We start from the raw sequence: 13,857 nt of genomic DNA, 5'->3' as shown, positions 1-13,857 counted from the left end.
TCTCTTACTGTAAACCTTCAGCTCTGTCTTGCTCTCCCCATTCCCAGCTGACATTCCCCCGACTTGGCAGATGAAGTCCCGATTGTCCTTGAGCTGCACGTTTCTGATGGTGAGGATGTTGTCCTTGCTCACGCTGATGCGCTCCGTGTAGTCGGTGCCCGTGTCTGCGATGTTCTCCTGCCCTTCGCTGTAGTGAATCCGCTCCCGATTGCCATTCTCCACCTACACAATGAATGGAAAACACTCGGCACCTCATGCATGTCCACTTATATGATCCCGTTAACTCTCCCTGAAAGGTTTTAACATGTACATAGCAGCAGAGAAGGTTTTGTGGATTACAACATTGTATTACAAGCCATTAATGAGTCTTTGAAGAATGTTAAATAGAGTATATCTATACATTGCTAAATAACCTGGATTGGATGAACCGAGTATTAAATGAGCTGGTAGTAACTGACCTCCAAAATAAAGATTTTTAACATTATTATAGGCCAATTCATTGTCTTATTTAGATTAATTGCAGATTCCAATATTTAAGAATAATTTACACGACAGAAAAATAATAATCCCAAAATAGAACATTTGCCCAAACTGTAAATTGAAGATACAGTAGAACATAATGGTTTAACAGTTACATTCAGGTTGTTTAGAAAACATGACTATGAATAATGCAGGTAAATTAGGCATTCAAATTAAATTTAGCCATGAAATGAGTTACACTTTGCTCCGGGCTAGGGTTAGGGTTACAGTTGGACTCCTCAGTAAATACAAATTGGACTTGTTAAAGTTGGAATTGCGTTTCTACTGACAACTGAATCCTATAGATTTGTATGGGCCTAGCTTAAGATTTTTTGTGTTGACTAGGGTTGGGTTTCAGGTCACTGGTAGAAGTTGATGGAGCAGGTAAGCTACTGAAGTAATACAATGGATTATAATTAAAAGTCTCTGTTAATACAATATTTCAGTTCAGAATAAAGATTCTGATCTGGGCTGGGATCACGGAAGGGTGTAAAATTTTGCTATGGTTCTGCTCCAGTTCTACTCAGTGTGGACTGTGATATTAAGGGGCATAACTGCTGTGAAGTGATGGGCAGCCATTACTCACCACAAACCACTGGATCATCACTTTGCTGGGCAACTCGCTGAAGCTGGAGTTGCATGAGATGTGAGCTTGTTTTCCCAGCAATACCTCCACCTGGTCTTTCATTTTCACTGTCACCAGTGCTGTGACTGCAAAGACACAGAGACAGAGAAAATGGGTCAGTTTTCATGAGAAACATATGCCTCCTTCTAAAAAGCACAGTCTTCCATGAATATGAAAATGGATATCTGTTTTGTATCTGAATGAATAATTATGGTACCAGGGAGAGATTTTAGAAAGTGGATATGTTCCTTAAAATACAGCGACAACATTGATGACATTTTGTGTTTTCAGCACTGCCACTATTTCACTACTGTGTTTCTCTGTATTGTTTATTTGCAGAAGCATGTATCATGCTGCTGGCTGTTTTTGTCTCTGACATATCCCAGTGCATTCCTCGGTGTATGAACAAGAGCAACCGAAGATGTTATGTAAGGAATTCAGAGCTTCCACCCTCATGCACATTAACACAGGGCAACTCGCTGCATTCCAGTGTGTCACCCTGCAGTATCAAAGAAAGGCTCAATTTAGCAGGAACATAATTAGCCAGTGTTGGCCTGAGCATGTGGACTCGGCCTGTTTACCCTTGTGAAGTTCACTGCGGTGGGGCAGGAAATTGAAGAGCGACCACTGTGGGGCAGGCTGACCGACTCCGGATGCGACACTGGACTTTTATGCGATAACCAGCTCCAACTGTGGTGCAGCTTCAACACACGGGGCTTTCTGCCTGGCTGTTGTTATAGGTGCAGTTCTGAGGTTAACCCATTCACGGCCCAGCCCTCTTAGAAAGGTGAAAAAAGGTCAGCCAGGTGAGGCCAGGATTTAAGACTGGGGTAGGATGCAATATCCTGAGAGTCTGCCTGTTTACTCTGAAGGACAGATCAGTGTGTTCAGCTAGAACCACAGCCAGTCTGCTCTGATGTGCATTGACTTCATTGATACCTAATTGAGAATGAAGGATTGTTATAATTACTACAATTGGATTACTGTGATAAATTAGGCTCCTGAAGATATTTCCTGCGTATTAATAATGTCAGGATTTTGCTGTTTCACCCGGGACAGAAAAAAGGAAAAACACATTCTGCTAAGACCTGGGTAGCTGGTGAAACGTGTCTCGCAGCTTAAGCCGTGTTCAAGGTGCTCTCATTCATGAAGTCGGGACTGATGTCACCCCTTTGCGCTGCAGTGGAATGCCCTTCCTCCATTGCCCCCTCCACCCCACCCTACCCCCTCAACCCCCTCTGACATGACCGCGCTAATCCAAATTTTGCACACGTCACTGCCAGGTAGACAATCCCAGGAGAATGCGGAAAACAGGTTTTTCATGGACGTCCAGAGCACTAAATAAAACAAGTGGTTTGGAGAGACAAATTATAGAATCATAAAATCATAAAAAAAACTATTACATTTATTTATTAATTTGCTTAAAAAAAGTTTCTCTTCAATGCTCATCTATCGTAACGAGGGTCTGAATTGGCGTTTGTGCCACTGTGTTCGCTGTGAGTCGCTGTGTGGCCCCTATCTCCACTCGTGCACCTATTCTCTCTCTGGGCCAGACAACGTTGATTCAATACAATAAAGAAAAACAGAATAAAGCCTTCTATTCATAGCACAGATCTGCACAGTGCCAAATACTCCAGCAGGGTGACTTTAAAAATATACCCCCGCCCCCCCTCCACCATTCCCACTCCCCTCTTCTCAATACCCTCACCCCACTTCCTTCTTTGGTTGAAAGAAAGAGCCTGTTTTCTATTCCCCCCCTCCCTTTCCTTAGCCATGCTGTCAGAGTGAAAGGCAAACTCACTCTCACTTCTTTCTCTCTCGTTCTTTCAGTACTGAGGAGAAAAAGAGAGCGCTGAAAAGCTTTCCTTTTTAATTGGAAACATCTGGAGATTGTGTGGCTGGCTGGTGGGGAGCTGAAGTGATTGGTCTGGTTATTAATGGATATCCATGGTTGGCAAGGCAGCAGTATGGAAGTACAGGGCAGGGGAGGTGGGTGTGGGGGGTGGGGTATGCTGAGCCTTTACTTCGGTTTCTCTTTACACCCATGTAGATATTCATAAAGCGTTGATGTTGGGAGGCCCAGTTTCGGTAAGAGGGAGGATGATTTTCTGCACACTGCGTTTCCAAAGATCTCTAAAGCAGACAACTCACAACAACACCCTCAAAGGTTCATCAGTCAAGAGTGCCTGCCTGTGTGTGAGCCAATCTTGCTTCAACGCCCTCTGTGGTTCTACTGTACCGTACATGCTGGTCTACGTAGGGGCTGAAGCTTTTGCTGGGATGCTCAGTTAACCACACCACAGCGTGGAACTCTGGGAACAAACCTTCCCAAAGTTACGACTTCAAAAACAAACCTCTAAAATCACCTGTGCCGGTACAATTGGGGGCCTTTAAAGTTTACAATTTGGCATTTGTGAATTCACTGTGTTGCTTTCGTATCAGGACAAAACTGATGTGAACGGCGGTGCAAAGGTAGACATTTCATGACCATGGCCAAAACTAATTTTCGTGCCCCACCTATAGATTACAAATACAAAACCACCCTAGGACCTTCAACCCTCCTCAAGTCACACCCTGATGGCTCCATTGAACACTTCATTGTCCCCAACACAGAGCGCCCTCCCTCATCCCTCATGAACCCCGAGCGATAGACTACGTCTTTGTGGCCTTCCTCTGTTTGCACTCAGCTTTATTTTCCCTGCTCCTACGTAGGAGACTGCCGGCTGTGCTCGACCATGCGTCCCCCTTCTCCTGCCCCAGACGCGCTATTGTTCAGACACCTGGAGGGGAAAAAAGGAGAGCCCTCCCCCTCCCTTCCTCATTTTTGTACTTCCTCGGTCCATCACCCTAAAATACCCTGCCACGTCAGATACTTGCAAAGTGGTGAAAATAAAAACAATAATCCAAACACAGTATTCAGGACAGATGTTCAATGTGATCATTGTCCATTTATTTTGATGGAATGAGGATATTTCTTAATTCCTGGGAATCTTAAACAATGAATCTAAATGAGGCAAAAAACTGAATAACAAGAACAAAGCTTAAACTATTTGAGATAATCTGATTATGTCAGTATCACTGAACATCATGACACATGGTTTAAATTAATCGTTCTGCTCATTCTCGTGGTTCAGTTTAAAAAAACAAGCAAAGGTTTTTCAAAAATGAAATCAGTACACCTTAATTCATTTCTCGTAGCCAAGAACACTTGCCTTCCTGGCAACCAGCCTCTGAAACAGATGCATCCAAACCCCAGCTATTTGGGTGTCATGGACCATGAAGGAGTTAAAAGAAACACAACGGATGTGAATCCATGAGGGTCTCAAAATAACGCTGAACGTTTGGACATGCTGACAACCTTAATGTAAGGAGGTTGAAGTCTGTAATATAATTATATTACTGTCACAAGGAAGTTACTGTGGATGGTTCATTTAACATCTTCAAAGGTGTACTGGGTGGGGATAAATAGGCTAGACCGATCACACTCCAGTACTTGAGCAGAATTACAACTTTTATACAAAACTTACTGCACACAACAAATGTTTTCCAGTGCCGAGTACTGCCGAACAAAATACTGTGCTTCACCCTTTTCATACAATAATGATAACCCAATGTATAAGCCACTTTGACACAGACACTGAACACTAATGTCAAGGTTGAAACTCTTACTGAGACACAAGTCAATGGACATTAGCTTAATAGAAGAAATGTGGTAAACAGAACTATTGTGTCTTGAAAAACACACTCCGCCACCAGATAATCACAACATGTCTGGAGCTCAAGACTTAGAAAAAGATTTACTTTTTACAGGAGCAAGCATACTCTGCTCTGTTATGGCAACTGTTACAAGAGGCCAGACTCTCTTCTAAACGATGTAGACACAACAAACACTTTGCAATGTCACCATCCTGGCTCTGATGGACCAACACCGATTCGTTCATTTACATCTGGGTTCAATTGAATGTACAGCTGTGCATTAGCCTTTTTACCTTCAGACTACCCCCAGAAAACCTTGACAGGTAGACAATATATGCGTTTTCTTAATTCCTTTTTTATAGGCAAGATGATAGCGCTGTCTGGAATGCCGGGGGGGCAGTGCTGAGTTGCAGATGACAGTGTGATAGGTGAGCTGTGATTTTACATATACACAGTAATATTGCAGTTCGTGTTTTGCCTTTCTCCTGCTTTTACATGCTCTCAGAGACTGTCACAGTCTCATAGGTCACAGAGGTGAATGTGTCATTTTTCTGATGTTATTTCCCAAATAAGATGAGCTTGCTTTGCTGTGGCATGCTTTCCTGTGTGGTGTGTCCTATGTGACCCCCTGTCTCTGTTGCTTCAGGCCCTCCTACAGGTCACTAAGGTTCAGCATGGCCAAGATTTATGAGGGAGCAGCCCCGACGCTGGCCAGGCCGGCCCAACAGCTGCAAGGGAGAGGTGAAAGCAGGTGTCTGTTGGTTTTCCCTCTGTCCGCCTGAGAGGCTTTAATCACCTCCGGCCGCTGTTCCCTCTGGATATGGTGTCAGGGCTGGCAGAGCCATAGGATCCGTGGTGTCATTTCCCCTCTGTCCGTTTTCTTTTAACAGCGGTTGGTGACAGATGTGCAAAAGGCATCCCACAACCCAAAACCGTTATTTTATTATTTCTTCTTCTTCTCATTCCTTTATATTCACTTGTTTCCCTCTCCATCGTATTCACCCCACACATTTTACCCTTTCTAGGTGTTGTTTTTAAGTTATTACTTGTCAGTTCAAGAGGTAAGGAGGCAGACGTTTTAAACACTTTCATCTCCACCTCTCCATTTCAGAGCTGGGGGATGAATCTGATGGAGTCTGGTGGTCTCAGGATGAGGTGTCAGCTGAATATAGAACCACAACAACCACAGTCGCTGAGTTTGACAGTTTGGAGAGAGGCAGTCGGTGTCAATATGAGATTGAGATGATCTGTCCGTTTCTGTACCCAAACATAAAGTCATCTTCAATTTTAAACTCCTTATTTCTCATTGTGTTATATCACACTGAAGTTGTTTTTTTCCACTGGAGAATGTAAAAAAACTCCAGATACAAATCAACTAAAGCTTAAGAAAAGCCAACCAACTTTCTAATGCGGTAACTGGCCTAGTAAAGGATAAACCACGTTGAGTGAATGAAACAGAGAAATGAATAGGCACGCATGGCTTAAGTGTTAAACTGGACATGACAGAGCAACATGTCAAAGTTGTACATCTCTTGGCAGGCACTGAGCAGCAAACATTGTGCACAATGCACACCAGGCCCCTCCTGTCTCCTGGATATTTGTCTTCAAAGCACTGAGAAGAAGCAGCTTTGGTGCATCTGGGGGACTGTGGTTAGCCAGGCTGTAGGGCTCAGCTGACCCTGGTAACCTCTCCCCGTCCCTGGCTGCTTTGGGCTGCTGTAGATTGGCACAAATCCCCAGGGTTTTGTCTACAACGTTTTTTGGCAGTGAGTGGAGATTTTGTCTTCAATACTGATGGTGAAGAAACAAACCCCCCTTGCTCAAACATCCGACACCAAAGTATGCAAATCCCTCAAAGGGGTCTGTGAACTTGAACGAGAGACGTGACTCCACTTGACAAGAAGGGGGTGTTGACTTCTCATCCAGGATTCAAATCCAGAGTTAGATTTAGGGCTTTTTCCTCGTCAGACATTTCACAGAGAAACAGAACCACACTAGTAGTCGCACATGAAGTAACTTTACTGCATGACGTCTCTGCAGCAAGATTTGCCTGACTTTTAAGGTCTATGGTGACATGTTTGTTGTGATTCTGAGAACTATACCCTTAGTTAGAATTCTACATTCTAAAAAGTTGTGATTCTATAAACATCTATAAAGATTTGCCTTTTATAGAAAATAAGTTTCTACTATAATCTTCATGTCAAATGTAATACAATGAAAAAAGGATAAATGCACAGTGACACACAATCATTCGATGTCCTTTATATCTGTGCTCATTTGCTGTCTACAGTGAAGTCTCTTAATTGGATCAATTTTTGACTTATTGCTTCAATTGACTTAGGCCATTGTGAATAACAATCCATAAACTAATTCGAAGAGCATGTAAGACTGCTGGTAAGATTAAAAACACACAGTGGATTTAATTATAAATAGGAGACAAATAATGCAATTAAACACCCAGGCAGATTAAAACTAGTCTTCCTAAGAGCAGGAGACACTTCTTTAAGCAGATTTGTGATTTAACAAGTGAAAAAGATTGGATTGACAGGGATCCCTGAACAAACAGTTCGGTGGGCTTTTCTGATCAATCAAAAGTGTAAATGTAAAAATCGACTATTGCCCCCCACCTTTCTCAAGCGTTTGTTTATTCCTGCCAGTTTCTGACCTTCTGCATGTTTCTACTCGATTGCTGCTGTAGCATTTACTTCAAATAATTATTCCTTGCACAAGGACATGTATCAAAATGTTTTGTCTCTGTGCCTTATGCAATGTAAGGTGTCATGTGCTTACAGCGGGTGTAAATGGTTCGTTGTGTGGTACAAAACAGCTATCCAGAATCAAAGAGACTGTAAAAGCAACTGAAAACAAGGGCATTGATTATGTGGTCTTTTCTGATGGTGTTGCAAATAGTTCCTTTTAATCATCCTCATGCACACGTGTTTATTTCTGGTTTCATCCACCGTCTTTGGTATCAGTCAGGCTGAACTATCAGAATGGAACAGCAACATCCCCCTGGCCAAAATCACTTTGTTTGTACAGTTTGCTGTCAGCGTTATGGATTAACAGACTGACAGTCAAGACAGTTACTGACACTGGAGGTGTTGGACTGGTTAGTTCTGTTTGCCTGTACTTGATTTCAGATCCAGTTGCAGGCAAGATCCATGACATCACTTGGAGATTCTGACAAAACACCTATCACTCCCTAAAACCACCCCTGTCACAAATAATGACCTTATAAGGAAAGGGTCACGAGGTGAATTAAAAAGAACAAGGATATCAGACCTTTGTGTAATTACTGTCCTATAAATAGCATCCCTGCTTAACGTCAGCACTCATGACAAGGCGACCCACTGTAACAGAAGGCAGCCTTGTTTGTAGTCTTCAGATTCTCGGGAAAGTACCCCACTGGGGGTGAGAGAGAGAGAGAGAGCGAGAGAGTGAGAGAGAGAGAGAAAGAAAGGATGGGGGTAGGTGGGGTGCCAGGTGGAAAAGCTCTGTGGACATAAGCAGAGTCTGTGAATGTGCTGTTTTTCTTGAAGGGTTGGTGTGTGTGTGTGAGATTTTTTTTTTTCCAAGGGAACAGAGAAGTACACACACACTCAGCGAGTAAAAGGGTAAAGGTCAAAGGTTATGAACAGCTGCACAGGTCTGTAAAAGCAGTTGCCTCTTCACTGTGGGATCTGTGACAAGCTTCTCTGTGTGAGTTATAATATGTCTAAAGCTCTCTTTGGGATTCATTTCTTAGTCGATCAGCCTTCTCGTATTATGATTCAGATCAACATATCTTAAACAATTCAATACATATTACACATAGATATAAAATGTTATGACAAAAAACACTGGACTACAATCTAAACTATGCATAATATTGGGTTTTAAAGCCATAAATCCTAATTTCTTAAATAGTTCTCCACTGCTCTGTTTCATATAGACTGATTTGATACTGCATGGGCCCAAACATGGTTGATTTGTGAGGTGAACTGGGGATATATTTCATCTGTAGACGCTAAGCAAGGCCAATTTGTGGTTGTAATAGACAGCTGGACATAATTATCTGCCAATGAGTGTCTTGTGTCAGCACTGTGTCTGTGTGTTTCTTTGCCGTCTAACACAAACATGGCACTATGTGGTGAAGCAGAAGAGATGAGAGGAGCCTTTTATAATATTCATATTGAGTCTGCTGAACTGACGCCCTTGGGACAAACTGGATCTCACATGCAGCAGAGTACGTCTTCACAGGAGTTTAAATAGCACACAAAGGCAGGCAGGGCCCAGAACACAGATAAAACCCCTCAAAGAGAATCATTAAGTGGACATAGGTGTGTCATCTGAAGCTAATGAGTGAAGTCCCACTAATGGAGTTCTGGATTAGGTAGTTTTCCCTTGCTTTAATATGTCCTTTGTGGTGCTTATTGTGCTTCTAGAGAACACATGCATGGAGTCTGGCCTGCAACCCCTAACGGTGCAGGTTCCTTTCAAGAAACAAGGGACAAATCATATCAGGGTAAAGCTGATGGGATGATTTGACACAATATTAGGACCTGCACTGGCCAGAAGAGACGGTAAGTCCACTGTTTTTAAGCTTCTCTTTCATCATCCTCAATGCTCTGCAGGGGGTGGATCTGGGCCTTAATCAGTGTTCATTGCAATGGTTAATAGAGAGCAGAAAAAAGCTGGTGAACATTGCTTGTGTATTTTATTCTTAATTGGATTGTGCTCCCAAGTCTTACAAAAACTGTCCCTATACAATGAAAAAGAAGTGCTTAAAAAATGCAAACGAAAAGGTGCACCCTTCTGGTGTGAAATCAGGTCAGATCAGGTTGAAATATTTATTTTGTATTTGTGTGTTACTCCTGTGCTATTCATAAATTGATTTGTGAAGAATTGGTGCCCATCACTGCGAAGTGTGACCATTTTTGTAACAATGTGACCTTCTTGCTTTCAGTCGGGTTTGAAATTGCACCTTTTTTTGGACAACTATTATCATTATTATTATTATTATTTTTATTTATTGGCAGACGCCCTTATCCAGGGCAACTAGAAATTGTAACATGTTTTTGGACAACTAGACAATGACAAAACAGGCCAACCCAACTGAGAAGAGGTCCAGTGGTGACATTAGGAGAGTTAGCAGTACAGTACCTCAATGACAGCTTGAGGTTATTTTAATCCCCCCCTCTCCCTGCAGCAATTTGCTTTCTATAAAATGAAGCGCACCTCCAGTCTTGTCTACGTCAGTTTATTTCATCCAGCACTTAGGCACGGGCCCGAGCGCTAGCCAGAATATAAATCGGCCTTGTTTACACAGAAACGCTGGCCTCACAATGGGCGTCCGCCTCTTAGAGCTGAGTTCACAAACCAACTTCGATCCCCCGTCACCTTAACCCCTTCACCCCAAAACAAGAAAAACTCCCAAATAATCTTACATAGGTATATACATTACCAGCTGGGACAACAAAATATATTACTATCGATAGAATAATAAATCTATACAACTTAATGCAACAGATAAAACAATTCATACAGAATTGATTGACATATCATATACTGTCCAAGCTTGTTAGCTCTGTTTTTGTGTCCATCTCTCAAGATATGTATCTCTCAAGAAAATCTATTAATTATCTTTTTATTTTTAATGTCCTTTACTTAATAAAACCTTGCAGGAATTGGCCCATTGTCTGTAAGTAACCATCATTCGTAGCATGCTTTTCGGCTCAGTGCCAAAGATACAGTCTGTGATATTAATCTGCTTCTCGACGCTGTTAAGTTGTGCTTCTCGACTCTTTAAGACAGTATGCTGAGAATCCTTAGGGAGTTACAGATCAGACAGGCTGCAGTAGATGCGGCTTATCGCTGACACCCCTGGTATGGTAACTGCAGCAGTGTTAAAACTCCCAACATAACAGAGAGGCCAACTGCGGGTGAATCCAGTTGGCTCTCTTCTCTAATACCCAGAGCTTTGCTCTCTGCTCTGAACGCCCATTGATGAACTGCTGGGCCATTTGTCAGGTGATTTGTGATGTGCTGAGGCTTGACCGGCTCAACCGATTACAGCGTTGGTGAAGAGGGGACCACACACGGGAAACGGGCAGGTCCTCTTCGGTTGCCCTGTTTTTGTTGCGTTTTTTATTGCTTTTCCTTGTCACCGCCCCTTCCCTCTGATTTAGGTCACAGCACCTGTTTTCGGCACCTCATGCAGGCCTGACAGCCGTTCCGCTTACATAACTCCTCGACCGGAAACCTCACCTCAGAGACCCAAAGCGTCCACAGGCTAAGCATTCTCTTGCTGCTCCACTGAGGACTGAGCAGTAGGGTCACTGACCTAGCTCTTTCTTTCCCACTCGCTGGATACTTATACATTTACACACCAATTCATTAGGCTCTTGCTTGCTGCTTTCCTGTACTACACAATACCTATATGTTGTGTCCCATGTAAAACTCTTAAACAACTAATAATAATCGCAAACAAAAATGCCTCTGCTAGCTTTAGAAGTAGCGTTTATAGCCCACTCCATTAGTTTTTAATTTATGACTTATAATTGCTAGAATTTACCATTCCCACGCCACTAACATGGACTAACCAGAGGCTGCGTGTGTTCAGAATGATCTGCATACATGGGAAGGTCAAGTGGTTCCTCTGATTATGACAGGACTGTGACCTGATTGGCTGCCTTGAGAAATAAGGAATGCATGGGGAAAACGTGGGGTCCCACAGCAGCTACGCAAGTTGCTGCACTAAAGATAGCAGCTGCATCGCATTCTCCCAGAGTAATTGCTTTAGTCCACATGATAAAGTATTCCAGACGGGCACGGTCCTTTTTTGGTGCACCTCGAATGGTTATGAAGCACAGCGGTACAGTAATAAACTATCAAGCCAGGCAAGCAAATAGCATTCTTAATGTGGTCATCTCTCATTTACAATTGGTCTTAAGGGGAATTAACAGTTAATTAATACCTCATCTTAATTTCTTTGTGTTTAGTTTGTGTTTGTTGCACTTACTGTTTAACACATAAGTTAAAAAACTAAAACAAAGCTAGCAAAACTAATAAAAGACTCAGGCTGCTCTGTGAGCCAAGTTAGTAGTTTAATGGCAGGCTACTGGCTGTTTTGTATGTGTGCATGTGCGTCACAGAATCAGCCTCATCTCATTAGTGGTTATGTGAAAGTGCAGGCCCTTCTCTCCTATAGAATTCTGGCAGTATGACATTTATTAAATAATAATACAAAAAATTGTTTGCTGTCATACCTGCAATTCTGCCAGCTCCAGACACATTACTGGATGAATTGCATTCTCCTGGAAGAAGGCTGATTCAATTAAAGGGCATTTTCAGCATGTTTAAGCTTTTCTTAGCTATTTTCCACTGTTTATCAGGGAATTAAGTTATACTATTAGAGGAATTGAAGCCAGTCTCTTTGGCAGGGTAATTCTATTAAGCATACACTTAATCGGCCATAATAGGACCTACTTTCATCTAAGGCTTCCATGATTAAGGATGGACTTTCTGCATCCAAGGAGGATGTCAATTACACACATATTTACATGTACCTACTATTTATGTATATCATAAAGAACTCCTACTCTTCAATGGAAATGGTCATGTTTCACTGTAGATACATAGGAGCCTTGTGACTGTGGGGGATTAGGTCCCACAGAGACAGTGTTTCTGTGAAGGTCTGCCAAGCAGGGAACATCTTGGTCATCACAGACTGATCTGCGCTCCCCATACCTTGGGCGAGCAATGACTCTCAACTGTTGGAAAAATGTGTTTGGCTGTTGTGCTGAAGTGAGTCCACTAATAACCCAGCAGTGACCTGACCTTCATTGGTCTAGTCTAGTCTAGTGTTTGGCGTTAATGCACTGTACCATCAGATTACTTCTATATTTAAATGTTTTCATTATAATTAATTTGCTCTCCACGTATGCCTTCTGTAGTGCAAATCCCAGGACTACGGCCTCATAGTCTGGCTGCCACACACACACTAACTATGAGACTGTGTCTTACACCCAGAGGCAGCTGCTCCTGGTGCTAAAGAGGGCCACCCCTGCCCACAGCACGTGTCTGCGGCCTAAAAGAGCTCCAAACAATGCCCTCAGAAGCCGTGCAAACACAAACAAATCAGTTAGTTGTGTTCATTTTACACAGGGCTGTGTAAATCAGCCTTAACCAAGCATTACAGAGTCCCATAGCAGATCCTAATTTATGCCCCTCTCCACGCAGCTGGCACTCTGAGATTGGTGTCCGCTCTCCTAATGATCCACGTGACCAAATGCTGGCACCGCTCACTGTCTGCCGCCCAGCGTGCAGTTTTGCACCCCTGGGAACTGAGCAGGTCTGCGTCTGCCTGAGCCCCAGTCACCCCCCCCCCCCAACTCAGCAGGGGCTCACCCTGAAGTGATTTACTGAGCAGCCTGATTGCGGCACGCTGATCATATTTCCCTTTTTTGTTTGGTGTGTCCTGTATTCTATACCCATTCTATAGACTCAGGTTGTGCCTTTGTTTCCCTGTCAATCAGTGGAGATCCCCCCCCCCCAGGTTTACTTTCAAGGGACAACGACTAGACTCCCCAGATGGAAAGCAGTGGGATAACTCGGCAGTCGGTAACAGGAGGCCAAATACTAGTGCACTGATGCCTATTTGTGCCAGTGAGCTTGATTTCAGCACTCACGTGATTGACATATTGATCCTGCGCTGCAAGCACCTCTGGCTTGCTTGTGTGGCTGTGTCCAGTTTTCTAGTATTTATGTTTTATACACCATGTGGAAGATTATGCTGTAAGCTTTCCTGAGAAGGGTTAAACTTCGTGAGGCAGCAACATTCTTTCGGCATTGTTTTTTCCACAAAACCGACAAAGCATTTCCTAAGTACCTTAATAAGGGAAAAAAAAAATATATATATATATATAATCCAGGCATGCGTCCGTAAAAGGAGAGCTATGATGGCAAGAGCATTGATGTCAGTGATATGCACCAGAGCCAAGCACAACCCTTTCAGGCAGACAGAGACCAGAATTGGA

General features: G+C 43.0%; 1 protein-coding gene across 5 annotated transcripts in view; it reads right to left on the bottom strand.

The window, feature by feature from the left end:
* LOC136753241 (cell surface glycoprotein MUC18) overlaps positions 1-13,857 on the bottom strand; it is a 43,300-nt gene that overhangs the window by 12,285 nt on the left and 17,158 nt on the right. For all 5 annotated transcript variants that reach the window (XM_066709205.1, XM_066709189.1, XM_066709198.1 and 2 more), the window contains exons 2-3: positions 1,106-1,230; positions 9-222 (exon numbers count right to left, since the gene is read on the bottom strand). In XM_066709205.1, coding sequence (XP_066565302.1) covers positions 9-222; positions 1,106-1,230 — 339 coding nt within the window. The remainder of the gene's footprint in view (positions 1-8; positions 223-1,105; positions 1,231-13,857) is intronic.

Source organism: Amia ocellicauda, chromosome 1 (genome assembly GCF_036373705.1).
Source record: "Amia ocellicauda isolate fAmiCal2 chromosome 1, fAmiCal2.hap1, whole genome shotgun sequence".
Taxonomy (NCBI): domain Eukaryota; kingdom Metazoa; phylum Chordata; class Actinopteri; order Amiiformes; family Amiidae; genus Amia; species Amia ocellicauda.
This window is presented reverse-complemented; position numbering and strand designations above follow the sequence as displayed.